Here is a 16,700-nt window from a genome sequence, read left to right on the forward strand (position 1 = left end):
AGATGTGACAGGCTGCGCACAGGCGTGCTGTGTGCTCAGCGCTGCTGCTGCTTCCGGGCGGCTCTGGAAACTGCACGGTGTACCCTGCCTCCCCGCTCCCGTACATAAAGTGGCTGCAGGGGTCAGGTATGGGTCGGCACATCCTCCCCCCACCGGGCACCGCACTGTGTCCCGCACAGGAATCCTCCTCGCCTCCTTATCTTTTGGCAGTGTTGGAAGCAGCCGTGTGTGACAGCACTGAGTGACAGGGGGCAGAGGATTCCTGTGCGGGAGAGAGAGAGGCCGGGGGGGGAGCATGGAGGTGCCAACCTATACCTGACCCCAACTGTATGTGCAGGAGAGGGGGGGGGGGGGGGTCCAGAACGGCATGTGACAGTGACTGGGGGCAGATTTTAGATAGAAAGATATAGGAGATAGATAAATGATAGATGTAATGATAGATAATAGAGAGATAGTAGATATCTATCCTATCTATCTATCTCCTATCTATCTATCTATCATTACAACTATCTATCTCCTATCTATCTATCTACTATCTAGTAAGTAGATAGCCCACAGCACTCAAAGGGTTGACGGTGCAAAACGTAGATTTATTCAAAAAAACATAGTGCAGCACATCGTTTTTTTGTTTTTGTTTTTTTTTATAAATCTACGTTTTGCACCGTTAACCCTTTGAGTGCAGTGGGCTATCTACTTACTATTTGAATACGGTCAAGAGTCAAGACCTAGGTCTGCTGGCACCAACCCCACGCCAATTGAGCAGTGCTGCTTTTTCTCTTTTTTTGTATCTATCTATCTCCTATCTATCTATCCATCTCCTATCTGTATGTGTGTATGTATGTATGTATGTATATATATATATATATATATATATATATATATATACACACACACATACACACACACACACTGGGGGAGATTTCTCAAACATGCTGTAAAGTGAAACTGGCTTAGTCGCCCCCAGCAATCAGATTCCACTTTTCATCCCTCACAGACTCTTAGAAAAATGAAAGGTGGAATCTGATTGGTTGCTAGGGGCAACTGAGCCAGTTTCACTTTACACCATGTTTGAGAAATCTCCCCCAGAGTATATAGATAGACAGATATAGCAAAAAATGTAGGCAGCACAATAAACGAACTGTGGGTGACAGCAGATGAATCCCAGACCTTGGATCAAGTTAGCTAGTAAAAATACAATGATGGTAATACAAACGTGAAAACGTGAATTTATTCCATATAACAATGTGCAGCAAACTTCACAAGTAATATACAACGTTTTGGCATCTCCTACACCATTTTCAAGTGGCACTTGAAAATGGCGTAGGAGATGCCAAGATGTGTACTACTTGTGAAGTTTGCTGCACATTGTTATATGGAATAAATCCACGTTTGTATTATTATCGGAAAATGGGGTTTTCAAAAGGGGTGTGACTTTTAAAAGGGGCGTGTCATAATTATTGTTCAATTTATCGTTACCGCGGCTACATGTACGATAAACCACGATATTGATTTAGGCCATTATCGCCCAGCCCTACTAGCAGGGCTTCTCCTCCTTCCGTCTTCATCCCGGTCCCGCTCGCAGCATCAGCTTTGGTGCCGCCTGACTGAGCTGTCAGACCGCTCAGCCAATCACAGGCCGGGACCGCCGCAGCCAGTGATTGGCTGAGAGGTCTGACAGCTCAGTCAGGCCGCTCTGGAGTTGATGCTGCAGGCGGGATCGAGATGGAGACGGAGCGGAAAAGCCCTGCTAGGTAATGTATGCTGCAAGGACATCGGTAACTATGTCCCTGCAGCCCTCGCTAAACGATCATCGGGCCGTGGAATAGTTTGCATTATTGATCAGCCCGTGGAATAGGGCCCTAAATTAGGGCACCCCATGAAAGTAAGGCCACCCGCCGCCACCCAGGACTCACCTAAACAATTCGTGGACCTCTAAAGCAGACACCGCAGGCAGCCTTGTCCATGGCCCGCACGTCCCGCCACTGCCGCCGCATGCCTGACCAGCTCTTGGTGAGTATTCTGGGGAGGATGCCTTATTTCTCTCCCCCCAGCCTGGCAGAGAGAAATAAGACATCCCCCAAAAATAAGACATAGGAGGAGATTTATCAAACATGGTGTAAGGTAGAATTGGATTCAGATTCCACCTTTCATTTTCCAAAGAATCTTTGAGGAATGAAAAGTGGAATCTGGTTGCTAGGGGTAACTAAGACAATTCTACTTTGCACCAGTTTGATAAATCTCCCCCATAGTGCCTGTTTTTGGGGAAACACAGTGTGTGGGAGTGGGGGGGGGGGGGGGGATTTACGAAGCGTACGCCAGGGAGGAGGTGCAGGTTTGCCCCTTCTCCCTGGCGTACACCTTGCTCACTCAATGGGCGGGCTGGCGGAGCTTGCGGGGGCGTGATAAGGCGGGGAGGAGGCGTGGCTCGCAGGAATAAATCATGATCGAAATCTACACCTGCTTACGTGTGCCTCTGAGTAAATCCTACCGGAGAAAAGGGGGCGGGCCAAATATAAGACCGGCATACTTGTACGCCAGTCTTCGTAAATCCCACCCCAGTATGTGCTGTCCTATAGCAGGCACTTAGGCTAGCCTAGACAACCATGTCAGCATACATAAGCAGCTAGTATTGATTGTCTAGTTACCATGATAATGGGACATTGTCATCTGCGACCACCCATTCCATAGCAACACGGCGCCCACACCAACTAAATGTAAGGGGATCTAAATGACGCTGGATCAGGGGGCCCAGTGCTAAAAGGCTGTCACTAATGCAGTTATGGCTAACCTTGACACTCCAGCTGTTGCAAAACTACAATTCCCATCATGCCTGAACAACCAAAGATATGGTTTTGGCTGCCCAGGCATGATGGGAGTTGTAGTTTTGCAACAGCTGGAGTGTCAAGGTTAGCCATCACTGCACTAATGGGTTGTCTCTCGTAATACATCCTCATTGTCTCTCCCTTTCTAATTTTACAGGATCCCTATGACTAAGGGCACAGGGCATTTTTCACTATCCTAATGGTATACATTTTATTTTTGCTCATAGAATATAAGGGGTATGATGTGGATGCTTTGCATACATTTATTTCTGATCTATAGAGAGCTATAGAATTGCGTAGTATAGACTACAGTGTCTGCAGCTGCTTGTTTGCCCTAGCCTGAGAGTTAATGGTAATTATCCTTTATTGCAAGTTCTGTGTATTGCTTTAAAATCAGAATCTGCATATCCCCTAGTCACATACTCCAGAATGAAAGAGAACGATGACTCACACACTACTGTTAAATTCTAATTGTATATGTATAATTGAATTTCTGCTGTTAACTTTTCTTTGGTAATTCAATTTATTTAGCTTATTTGTATGTCATCTATTTTAACCTATTCTGTATCATGCAGAAGTTACAAAAGCGATGCTTTGTCTTTTGTACTATGTATCATTTCTAAGTGAAATGTGTCTGCCTAGCATTTTTAATATAACTGATTGCATCAAGTGATTGAATGAAATAAAAAAACAAACAAACAATAAAAAACACTAGATACGTGATAGAAGGCCACTTGGTTCTAGCTCCCAGTTATCAGTTATTATCTGTACACATCTGACTATATGTCACAATAGAGCACATGGGTAGAATAGGGTCTTTATAAGCCAAAACAGAGGGTCAGTCTATACTAAGGACTTCTGTACTTCGCCATGTAAATACTACTGTATATCTCCAGTAGCTAGCCACAAGTTCCTCCAGCAAAATTGCATTTATGTTATATGTGCCAGGATCCAAATCCAGGCTGATCAACCAATTTCCACACAAGCAGCAGTTCCTTTGTTATCAGCATTCCTATTGGTGTGCATCCGACTGCTATGACCCCTGCCAAATGCTGGAACAAAGTGGCAGTATGCTTTTGTGGAGGCTACATGCATTTCCATTGAAGATAGTTGACCAACCAAGTGGAGTCCAGATAACATTGAGAGTAGTCTAGTGCAATAAGGACCAAGGAAGTGTAGATTTGAAAAATGTCTTTGAAGAAGACAAATTATACTTTCATAGCAGCTGAATATAGTGGTATATAGACTTTTGCCATCCCAGAACTCTTTACTCTGTGGCAGGTAAGGTAATGCAGTCCAGGTAATGCAGTGTTCCGTTATTTATGGACCTTGGACCGTTTTTGAAGGGGTGGGGGGGATCAGGCTTCCTTTCTAATTTTATAGATTCCCTTTGACTGTATAGCTCTTTACTATTTCCATATAATATATATACAGCACGACTGCTACAATGACATCCCCTGTTAGCAGCTCTCTGTCCCAGCTAATTGACTGGCATTCCGAACTGAGGGTGCATGCTTTCTAGATTCTTCTTATAAACTATTTCCTTGTAGCATAGCCACTTTGATTCTTAGGTGGCAAAAAAGTATCCCCTATACTACGGCATAAAGAACACTGGGGGCCCCCATCCATAACAAGAACAGGGGTCCCCCAAGTAATAAGAATGGCAGCACATGGGTCTAGTCGCTGTTCCATTCATCCATTATGGAACTTTCAGAGATAGCTGTGCACAGCACTCAAGTGAATGAAATGGCGGCTGAGAATATTTCTTTGGGGATCTGTTTTTTATGTAACTAGGTGTAGTTTCCCTTATAAAGCCCACCTGCTTCCAAAATGTTGCATAATTTGAAATTTGCTGAGTCCCAGATTCCATATGTGTTCAGACGGATTAATATGGTTAAGCCATAATTCTTCTGCAGAGAATTCTGTTTTGCTATTTGTTTAATTGTGATAATGTTACTTGCTTATTATGAGGTACTAAGATGTGTTCTTGTTTCCCTCTTACCTCGGCGATGTCTGCAGTAGGATGCATTCTTCAGTAAGACTGGTTATGTTTGAAGAATTCCGCAGACTCTACAGCACTTCTGTTCTGTGGAGCAGGAGGTTTTGTCAGACACATACATCTTCAGAGACACCAAGCCCAAAAGTCCTACACCAACCTGTGATGGTGAATGAAGTCCTCAGCTGCTTGTGTCCTCAGGAAGGCCAGGTTAGTTGGTTATTTCCACTCCATGAGTTTACATAATCTATGTATGTGTTATGAAACTTAAAAAGAAACCCTAGGATATCTCAGTTAAAGGGTTTGTCTCATCACTTTGTTAATAAAAAAGCTACAGTTATGGCCAATGAAACATTTGCTCTTCGATACTGTATAGAATACCATACAATAGGAGAAACAAACCTTTAATTGTAATTACAGAGGTCAGACGTTTCCTGTACTTATTGGCAGGTTTGCACACACTGCAGTGGGATTTTGTCCCACTTATCCATACAGATCTTCTCCAGTTATTTCAGTTTTTTGAGCTGTCGCTGGGCAACATTAACTTTCAACTCTTTCCAAAGATTTTATATTGGGTTCAGGTCTGGAGACTTGCCAGGCCACTTCAGGACCTAAAATACAGCATCTCCCTGTATACCTCAATTAGATTCTCCTCCACCAGGCTGTGCTGTGCTGCCCTGCGCTGTGGTGAGTCTGTCCATAAGATGGCTGACATGGAGGAGTATGTGACCATTCCAGAGTCCTTAATAGGCATATACAGGCTCAGTAGTGGACACTGGGGGGTTGGGCATAAATACATGCTCCTCCATGTCAGCCATCTTATGGACAGACTCACCACAGAGTAGGCAGCACAGCCTGGAGGAGGAGCGTCTGATTTTAGCTCTGTGGGGTAAACTGGGAGCTGCTGTCAGTAAGTAATGTGAATACAATTACTAATACTGTACACTGAGCAATTTTACTATAAAGAAATTTAAATCTGGTGGAACAAAATATAAGACATCGCTCCATAGGGTAATTCTGACAGGGCTGAAGTGGTGAAAGTAAGCACATAGAACTCTCACCTGAGTAGGTTGTGCTGGTATAAGGCACAACTATTCCTGATAGCATGAAAGGTAATAGTGATATAAAATATCATAAAATTTATTAAATGAATTCTACCAGCGACACAACGCTGTGTCGCTAGCATAATTCTTTTAATAAATTTTATGGTATTTTATATCACTATTACCTCTTGGACCTGCGCCTGTTTTACCTGCCTTGGAGTGGAAGAGGATATTGACTAAATCTGTGATGGTCCAGGTGCTGAGATCCCTGCCGATTGCTTGGAAACAAAGGGCCCTTTATCTCTGTTATAAACTGCTAATACCAGTGGTTAATATTCTAATGGGAGCCTATGAGACTTCTGGTATACGGAATTGCTAAAAGTTCCTTAGGCTTCCATTATAATTCTGTAGACTGCTCGTATTGGCAGTTTGGAGGGGAGATTAAGGGAGAGAGCGCATGCTGCTGAGAGTATCTGCTGATCGGATTTGTTTTCTCATTTTGTTTGAGGTGTACCTATGATGTCAATTACACACCCCTCTCTCCTCTTAATAATTGTGAGAACTTGCACAATTGGTGGCTAACTAAATATTTTTTCCCCACTGTATCCTCATTACGAAAATGCTTCTTTACCCTTATTAGTTTGGTTGCCCGTCTTTGTACCCTTTCCAGCTCTAGGACATCCTTTCTATGAATTGGGTTCCAAAACTGGACAGCATACTCCAGATGAGGCCGCACCAAAGATTTATAAAGCGGTAATATTATATCCCTGTCCTGTGAGTCCATGCCTGTTTTAATGCATGACAATATCCTGCTGGCCTTAGAAGCAGCTGACTGACATTGTGTGCTGTTCTGTAGTCTATTATCTACAAGTACACCTGGATCCTTCTCTATCAGCGACTCTCCCAGTGTAACTCCCCCTAGGACAGACGTTTCAAACTCAGGCCCTCCAGCTTTTTTAAAACTACAATTCCCATCATGCCTGGACAGCCAAAGCTAAAGCTTTGGCTGTCCAGGCATGATGGGACTTGTAGTTTTGCAACAGCTGGAGGGCCTGATTTTGACATCCCTGCCCTAGGACATATGATACATGCGGGTTATTAGTACCCAGGTGCATAACTTTACATTTATCTTCATAGAACCTCATTTGCCAAGTGGACGCCAAAACACTCAGTGAGTCTAAGTCATCCTTTAACATCGGCACATCCTCCATAGACTACAGTACTACAAAGCTTTGTGTCACCTGCAAAGATAGAAACATTGCTGTTAATTCTATCCTTACCACAACTTATAACCAGGAACCATTCAGAATAGCAACCATTGACCCCCACTCTCTGGGTACTATCATCAAGCCAGTTTTTCATTCAGTTACACACTGAACAGTCTAAACCCATAGACCAGGCATGTCCAAAGTCCGTCCGGAGGGCCATTTGCGGCCCGCGTTCCGAACTTTTACGGCCCCCCAGGTATCCAGCTTGCTATTATCTGCCTGTGTTATAAAGCATATAGCATGTAGCATGTAAAATGGTCGGCCCTCGCACATGTTCACTTCATCAAATTTGGCACTCTTCGAAAAAAGTTTGGACATGCCTGCCATAGACCTTAATTTACCCATCTATCTTAATTTACACTATATCCACAGCCAACCGCTTTTGAACTCACCTCCTCATAAAAACATATTAGGTTGGTTTGACGCCTTTTGTCTATAGTAAAACCATGCTGGTTATCACTTAAAATACTATTACCCTCTATGTATTCCTTTATGTAGTCCCTTATAAGCCCCTCAAATAGTTTTCCCACAATTGACATTAGGCGTACCAGTCTATAGTTACCCGGGGAAGACCTAGAGCCCTTTTTCGAAGATCGGCACTACGTTGGCCTTACATCAGTCCCTCGGCACAATACCAGTCACCAAAGAATCACTGAACATTTTGTACAAGTATAAAAAAAATTACAGAACTAAGCTCCCTAAGAGCTCTGGGGTGTAATCCATCAGGTCCTGGAGCTTTGCTTACATTCAGTTTAATTAATTTATCTTGGACTCTATCTAGAGCAGGCATGTCCAAAGTCCGTCTGGAGGGCCATTTGCGGCCCGCGTTCCGAACTTTTACGGCCCCCCAGGTATCCAGCTTGCTATTATCTGCCTGTGTTATAAAGCATATAGCATGTAGCATGTGAAATGGTCGGCCCTCGCACATGTTCACTTCATCAAATTTGGCACTCTTCGAAAAAAGTTTGGACATGCCTGATCTAGAGTAAGCCAGTTCAGTACATTACATGTGTTAACAGAACTGGACCCGTCCAGATCAGCTGAATCCTCTTCTTTTGTACAGAGTTGAAGAACGTATTCAGTAACTCAGCTTCCTCCTAATTCCCAGTAGTTAGCTTCCCATCACAATTATTTAGGGGTCCTTCATGGTCTGACCTTGTGTTTTTGCATATATATATATATATATATATATATATATATATATATATATATATATATATATATATATATATATATATATATAAACATTTTTATTTATTTATTTTTTTGTGGGGGGGTCTTTTGTTATCTTTGGCCACCCTACTGTTCATTGTGAATTTGTGCTGCTTTTATTACCTTTTTACAGGTTTTTAAGGCTCTTTGTAATTCTTGACGGTGATATAGTCACTACAATATATGAACCCAAAACTGCAGTTGAGGTTCCATCACTAAGGCTATTTAGTTTTTAGCTATAGCAAAGAAAAAAAAAGACCGAATGAAGAAGTGATGTCAGTTGTCCCTTTGCTATGCACAGACTGGCACAGTGAAGTGCTTATTGTCCAGCAGTCACGCACACCCCTGCACACGCCCCTCTTCATTGCTACAGCTGAGGTATCTAACTGATTTAAAAACTGTGTTTTTCATTGTGTTTTTTTAAAAATATTTGTACATAAAAAGAAAAGGCCTGCCACCAGCTGAGGTTCATATGCAGAAGCATGAGCAGCACAGTGGGGCGCTGAACAGGCTGCTAGAGCTGCATGAAAAAGGCAGTGGAGATCGCCGAAACATCACATCGTATCTTCATTTGTTGTACTGCACCTATGTTTTTCTAATTTTTGATGGAATAAATCACAAAAAAAATATTTTGTTGTTTATGAGAGAACCGGTGAAGGTTTTCCCGGGTGTTGTCTCCGCACTTGAGAAATATGGTGTTTTTTCAGGACTGGAGATAAATTGGGGGAAATCCTATGTGCTCCCTCTGGATGAAGAAATTACCTCTCCTCTTGGGAAAGTTAGGATCCTGAAACTATCTGATTCATTGGAATATTTAGGGGTTCAGATAACAAGAGATCCGGGGAAATTTGCTTTAGCTAATTTAACACCTTTTGAACGCAACTTGGAGAAACGTATTAAGGTATGGACGAAGTTGCCAATTGCTATTATGGACAGAGCTGCGATTATAAAGTTAGTGGTACTGCCCCAGATTCTTTTTCTTTTTGGTGCTGCTCCAATTTGGATCAGCAATGCATGGATTCGCCGGATAGAGGTGAAACTTGGTGGTCTTATTTGGGGCAGGAAAAGGGTTAAATTGAAATATTCTGCCTTTGCCGCCCCGGGTAGTAGGGGGGGGCTTCAACATGCCGAATCTCCGACTTTATTTTGTTTCGAGTTATTTTGCACGTATTCTTAAAGGGGAAAGTAATGAGGTTTTTGCACATTTATTGTTTTTGAGTAAACATGATAACTGGTTTGAGCTCCTGGAATCAGGGAATTTGTTGGAAGGGAGATTTAAACGTTTCTCGTTTTGTACACTTATTATGAAGGTGTGGGTATATATTAAAGATAAATGTGGGATTCTGGGTAGCACACAATTCACTCCGCTTTGGAATAATTCCTTATTTCAGCAGTTTTCGGAGATATCTAGCAGATATTTTTGGATTAAGAAGGGGGTCACGAGGGTGGGTCAGATTTGTGTAAATGGTTCACTTATAAAGTTTGATAGACTTAGGGAGGCTTATGGTTTGGAAGCGAATCACTGGTTTTATTATAAACAATTAGAGTTTGCAAAAATCCACACTGAGGAGGAGCAAAGGTTTACAATATTAAGTTCGGCACTCTTTAGTAGATTGGTCGCTGATTCGGCATGTAAAAAGTCCCTTTCATATGTCTATAAGTCCCTGGCTTTGGCGGCTCCATGCAAGACTACGGATAGATGCTGGTCCAGATGGAGCAATTACCTGGGAGAGATAGAAGAAGATAGTCGGGAACGGATACTTGGGAACCTAAATAGGGTTTCACTGAGTGAGGCTCATAAATTTATCCAGTTCAAGATCTTACATGGCGCTTATTACTCTCCTAAACAGTTGGGGAAAATGGGTTTTTCAGAAAAATCCTTGTGCCCAAAATGCGAGCAGGAGGATGCTGATTTAATCCACATGCTGTGGTCGTGTGGGAGTATCCGTAGTTATTGGGGAGAGGTATGCGGAATATTAGACCATAGGTTGAACTATAGTGTTCCCAGAGATCCGTTAACTCTGATCCTTGGCGATTCTTGTAGGGTTAAAAAATATGAGATGCTTATTGTGAGGGTGATGTTTTATGCGAGGTTAGTGATTCTTCCCTCAGTGCAAGAATGGATAAATACGGTTGATAAAATCAGTCTGTATGAACGGTCCTGGTATTCACATAAAAAAGATGGGGCTAGTAAGCACCGATGTTTTGGGAGAAAATGGGACCCTGAATAAATATTTTTTACTATGGGTAGTAGTGGGATATTTTTGTCTTATCCTTTTGTTAAGGATTTTTGTCTATAAAATCTTTTTTTTTTTTTTTTTTTTTTTCCTCCTCTGTCCAGGGTGGGTGGGAATGGGTGGGTTTGGGGATAAAATGGAAAATGTATAATATTTGTAATATTTATGGCTCTTGACCTGAGCGTTTTGTACCGTGTTGTAAAATAAAAAAAAATCACTAAAAAAAATTTCACCACAGAAGTGCTGCTGGAAATTTGTTTATTCTGTCTATCTATCTTTAGCTATTTGTCTACCTATCTGTATTATCTTTTCATCTACATAAATTAAAGAAAGAGAGAGAAATTTAACAACAACTACTAAGGAGAGGCGGTGATTTCCCCATCTGTGGCCAGGTGATCACTGATTGGTGTGATGTCGGTGGTGGGTGGGGTTACAGATGAGGTGTTACAGCTTTCCTGGCAACAGAAGATACAGATACAGACATGTTACCTCTGTCTCAGAAGGGAGGGGAAGAACAAAGGAGTGGAGACGTAGTGGACCAGGAAGTGAGTATTTCCAACAGCTTCCAAGTGATTGGAAGTGCTGCAGACAGCTAGCCCAATTCATGTAATAGAAACCTGTTAAAACAAGCTTAGATTATGGGTGGGAATTGAACAGGGTTATGGTGCGTTTACACGTAACGTTTATCGTGCGAATTTGCGCGATAACAATCGAATTCGAACGATAATCGTACATGTAAACGCAGCGAACGATCAAACAACGAACGAGAAATCGTTCATTTTGATCTTACAACATGTTCTCAAATCGTCGTTCCTCATTCACAAAAAAAATTTGCAGATCGTTCCGTGTAAACAGTCGTTTGCCGATTTAACCAATGTGTGAGATAGGCTTAAGCGATCGCAAAACGAATTTCCATACAATATATTGTACCGTCTAAATGCTGATCGTTATGAAAAAAAAAATCGTTACTCCGACATCGTTCATCGTACAATCGGGCCAATTATCGTTTCATGTAAACGCAGCATTACATTTTTCTTAATCTGAGTTCACCTTTAAACAGTATTAAACAGTATAGCTACATAGCGTGGTCTAGCTTCACATATTTTTGGGACAACAGATCTAAAATTGATCATGAATAGGTAATAAAATGCAAATATTTTAATACCAATTAATTTATTAATTGACAGTTCTTTTAGCTAGGATGTATTACATAATTATGAAAAAATATTTAAAAAAATAGTCAGTATCTATGCAGCTATTCCACTGTTGGTTGGTAAACGTGTATGTTAACATTATTTTGCTTCCATTTTTATCTTTCACAGAGTAAAGCAAAATCTTATAAGGTTTTATGTATAAAATTGTGTAAAATTATGTATAAATATGTTTAGTTGTCAAGCTTTACATTTTATATTATAAGCCTTTCCCATTTACATTTGAAGCTTGTCCTAGTATGTGTCTCTCACTTGTCCGCTTCACGGGCTAACATCTGCAGTTCTCGCCCCATTTATTTTAATTACACAAATTGGAATAATATAACATATCTGGCCCTTCTCTGCAGTTGTGACATATGGATGTATGAGGGGCTTCAAAATGTAAAGACGTCAAACACATATATTAAGCTTAATTACACATGAATCAATGTGAAGTTCCTCCTGCTGCCACCCCAATTCATGGGCCATTTCATAATCTACTGAATGAATCACAAGTGATAAGTTAAGTGTACACAATATACAAATTTGTACGTTTAAATGGTCGTTATAGAATTATATACAACAATCGGCATAATTTTAATACGGATGGAGGGAATACCTTTGATGCAGGAAAATCAGGCAAGTGTAAGCATCTGAGCAGCTTTGACCAGGGCCAAATTATGATAGCTACACAGTTGATTAGCGCCTCTTTAAAACTTCAGTTCTTGGAGGTGTTACCAGTGCTGAGTGGGTAGTACCTACCAAAGTTCTCCAAGGAAGGACAACAAGTTAATTGGCAATAGGGTTATGTGCACATGAGGAGCAAAAGCTAGCCGATTATGTCTGATCCCACAGAAGAGCTACTAGATGAAACATCGTGCTGGCCATTACAAGTGTGTGGGGCCGAGTACCTACAGACTAGTCAGATTACCCATACAGACCCCATTCTAACACCAAAGGCCACTACAATGGACAATTGGGTATTTTAACTCCCAACATAAAGCAGTGGAGGAAGGTGGGCCTGGGTGAGTTGAAGATATACTGGTGGAGGCACTGTAATCTTCTGCTGAGGTATTCATGTGGATTTTACTGTGACATGAACCTGCTTCCTAAACATTGTATAGACCTAATTCACCCCATCATTGGTGCAATTTCCCCTACTGAGCTTGGCCCTTTTCAGCAGGATAACATGCCCTATCACCCTGCAAAAATTGTTCAATAATAGTTTGGAGAACATGGAAAAGAGGTCAAGATATTGACATGACATCAAGAGTCCCCAAACCTCAATCCTGTCAAGGATCTATGGACCTTGCTGGAAAAAGTAAATTTCATGAAGGCCATATCAGATAACTTATAGGACTTAAAGATAGCCTCACATGTGCTGTGGATCCTGTAGTGTGAAGCTGAATGGGTCCCACAGTGGATCTGCTGCCTGTATGGGACCCTGGCACTTTAACACCCCCCCCCCCCCCCCCCGCCCCGCCCCGCTGCTGGCCGCCCGCCCGCAGCACTGGCCTTGAGAATACATTACCTGCTCAGCGCCGTGGCTGTGTGTGAGGCTCCTGGCTCCCCCCACTCCCCATCAACCAATCAGGCAGCACTGATTGGTTGGTGGGGAGTGAGGGGAGCCAGGAGCATCACACACAGCTGCAGGACCGAGCAGGTAATGTATTCTCGGGGCTGGGGTTAAAGGGGCCAGATCCCATACAGGCAGCGGATCCGCTGCATGTATGGGACCCATTCAGCTTCACACTACAGGTTCTGCAGTGGATTTCACTGCAAACTCGCAGCGTGAAATCTGTTGCAGATCCGGTACGTGTGAAGCTAAAAGGGTTTTCCAGTCTAAGTTTTTTTATATTAACTTAAAGGTTACTGCTGCTTAGCTCCTATTTACTTCAATGGTAGATGAGCTGCAGTAACCTAGCACAACTACTACTTATACTGTTCTAACCTGTCTGCATCCTGATGTGTTTTAGGCTAAATTCACACAATGTTAAATTTCAATAAACAACGGCGGTAGTTGCAGGTTTGCGACCACGGCCGTTATTTAATGAAATTGCAGATTTCTTTAATTACTATAGAATCCCGGCTGGAGTGTATACACATAGTATACATTCCAGCCAGGATTCCTTGCGGCCACATTGAGAACTGACAGTGCAGACGCACTTTACATTGTCTGCAATGGTGATTTGAAATGCGGCCACACACGAATGTGCCTGCATTCCAAATCAAAAGAAATGAAATTTATCCGGTCAGTACTGCAGTATCGGCCATGATGAACTTCACTGACACAGTCCTTTCTGACAACGGACAGTGTCATACATAGTGTGAACTCGGCCTTACTGTGTTCCATTGCCAAGACTCTACCAAACTGCTAATTGGCAGGGTACCATTTGTCTGCACCACACCAATTTCTTATTGAGGATAAATCATTAGTGCATTCTTCCCAGAAAAGTATTCTAAATGATTACTTGCTAATCCCTTTGTTGCCTAAAGCACAGGGCACCCTAATAGGTCTTGCCTTAAAGGGCCACAACTGTTTTGGTGGCATGAGGCTGACCTATACAATATTATGCAGATGGTTTCACCATTATGGTGTATGTTTTTGTTGACATAAAGGATATCTTTGTTCAGAAAGTAACCTACATTGGATTGGTCTCCTATCCACAAATTGTCCGCAATATGAGGTGCGGCATTATATTTTCTGTCCATAAGCAACTTTACTGTTCTATAGTTCAGCATGCAAAAACCATCCGTGTATATAGTGTAGGTTTTTTCTAATTTGTATTCCGTTTACTTTCTTATTTTTAATGCTGATAAGGATGTTCTTTCACAAATGACGCTAAAGAAGCAGTAAGCCCGACAATGAGACTGTCCCTGTGGGACTAATCTATGTGTAATGGTGTATTAAATACATTCCTAATTGTGAGCTATATCCCAAGGGTGCAGTCCATTGACCTTTAGACAAACGTGTGAATTTCCATTTTAATTTAGCGCTACCATGCAAACAGTCTGCAGTGCTTGTTTCCCACATTTAAACAAGTGTTCATAATGTACTAAGGGGTCTCCGACTTGACTATAAATGTGTTAACCTTATGTGTTGTAATATGAAATATGAAGAGATTTTTTTTTCCTTAAATGCAGTTTTTATTGATTTGTCTTTTTGATATCCAAATTCAATAATGGCATACATACACTAACATAATGGGGTGGGTACCGTACAGGGAATGTGTAGGTAGATGAGGAAGCCAGGGTAGCAGCAAGAGTTCATAGGAAGAGCAAAAGTACAGTTTAGTCTTTATTTTATTGATTTGTATACACTGAATTTACTAGTGAGCAGCTGCTAACTGCTTCTTTTACTCTGAAGGGTAAAGGATGTACATGCATTACATGAAAAGACTATTGATTTCTATGAGAATTTTGTAGTGCTTCACCTCTCCTTCGGAGGGCAGCAGGGAAATTCTACAATTGCTGAAAGGTTCCATCAATGGGATATCTAGCAGTGTAATAAGCTTTAAGTGTCACTGTCTTTTCAGAAAACTGTTGACATGTCATAGATGACATGTCAAAAGTTTTGATCGGTCTAAGGGGGACATTTATTGTGCCCGCATCTCCAGCGCTACGGGGATTTATGTAGAGGCGAACTGCCTCTACATAAATCCCGTGCGCTCGGCCGAAAACCTACGCCAGCTGAGGACTGGAGTAGGTTTTCGGCGTATCTTCTGGCGGAACGGATGGTGAATCGCGCGGACTCTGAGTCTGCGCCCTCCATTTTGCCCCCTTCACACCCCCTCCCTGCCCCCCGGCGTACTGGGCAGAAAGTGCCGATTTGCGAATATTTTATTCGCAAATCGTCCATTTGCAAATAAAATAATGCGCAAATCGTCACTTTCCACCAAAAATCATCCGTACGCCGGATGATACATGTCCCCCTAAGTGTTCCCGATCGGGAGATAGAGCTGGGAGACAATGCGCTGCAGCGCGTCCTCTTTTGGTTCTGAGTCATGTGATCAGTTGGACTTACAATGGAGCACTATGGAGCCGACTGATCAGTCCAACTGATCACGTGACTCAGAAAGGACATGCTGCAGCGCGTCTTCTCACAGCTCTATCTCCCAATCGGTACGGGTCTGGACCGATCAAAACTTTTGCCATGTCTCTATGACATGTCAGAGGTTTTCTGAAGTGACAGTGACTCTTTAAAGCAAATGTACCACTATAACTACTGGTTTAAAGTGAATGTGCCATCAGGTACACCACTTTTTTTTTTCATCACCTGTCAGTACCGGCAGGGGGTTTCCGTTGGTGCCATCCTTTTTTCTTTTCTTTTTTTAACGTAGGTCGGTTCCCACGCTGGTCACTGTTCTATTACTGTGCACCAGCCTAGCTCTATTAACTGGAGTCAGGAACCCACCCCCACCCCTCCACCCCAGTATGACAATATCCTCTCCCCCATTGACGCTCCACCATTAATTCTAATGACCTGATTAGCACTACCACGCACATTGTAATGGTGCCATCTGTTCCTCCCATCGCCATGCAGTTCCTGAGATCTCCTCTGGTTTGTACTTATGTGAATGTCCGGTTTGGTGCACTAAAGGCGTGCACTGATATCTCCTCCCCTCAGTAACATATCAGGCCAGGGACAGACTTGATTTTGAGGTCGGCGTGTCACTGAGAGGAGGAGATATTGGTGGACTGGGGGCACTGGGCCCATCTCTAGTACACCAAACCTTGCATAAATCAGTAACTGGATGGCGATGGAAGGAACGAATGGCACCGTTATAATCAGGCGATATGGAAATCTTAATTGAGTAGTTATATGGGTACTATCACTATAAAAAGGTATTCTAGACTGCTAAACTTACCTATTTTCATGCGCCTGACCAGCTTTCACTTCCTGCTTTGGGTAGAGGGCATGGGCACCTCCAC

At 42.4% G+C, this 16,700-nt stretch overlaps 1 protein-coding gene across 1 annotated transcript in view; it reads left to right on the top strand.

Annotated features, from left to right (window-relative positions):
• Positions 1 to 16,700, top strand: part of METTL15 (methyltransferase 15, mitochondrial 12S rRNA N4-cytidine) — a 189,088-nt gene that overhangs the window by 10,138 nt on the left and 162,250 nt on the right. Inside the window, exon 2 of the mRNA XM_069965775.1 lies at positions 4,842 to 5,028. Coding sequence (XP_069821876.1) covers positions 4,846 to 5,028 — 183 coding nt within the window. The 5' untranslated portion in view covers positions 4,842 to 4,845. The remainder of the gene's footprint in view (positions 1 to 4,841; positions 5,029 to 16,700) is intronic.

This window comes from Dendropsophus ebraccatus, chromosome 4, assembly GCF_027789765.1.
Source record: "Dendropsophus ebraccatus isolate aDenEbr1 chromosome 4, aDenEbr1.pat, whole genome shotgun sequence".
NCBI lineage: Eukaryota > Metazoa > Chordata > Amphibia > Anura > Hylidae > Dendropsophus > Dendropsophus ebraccatus.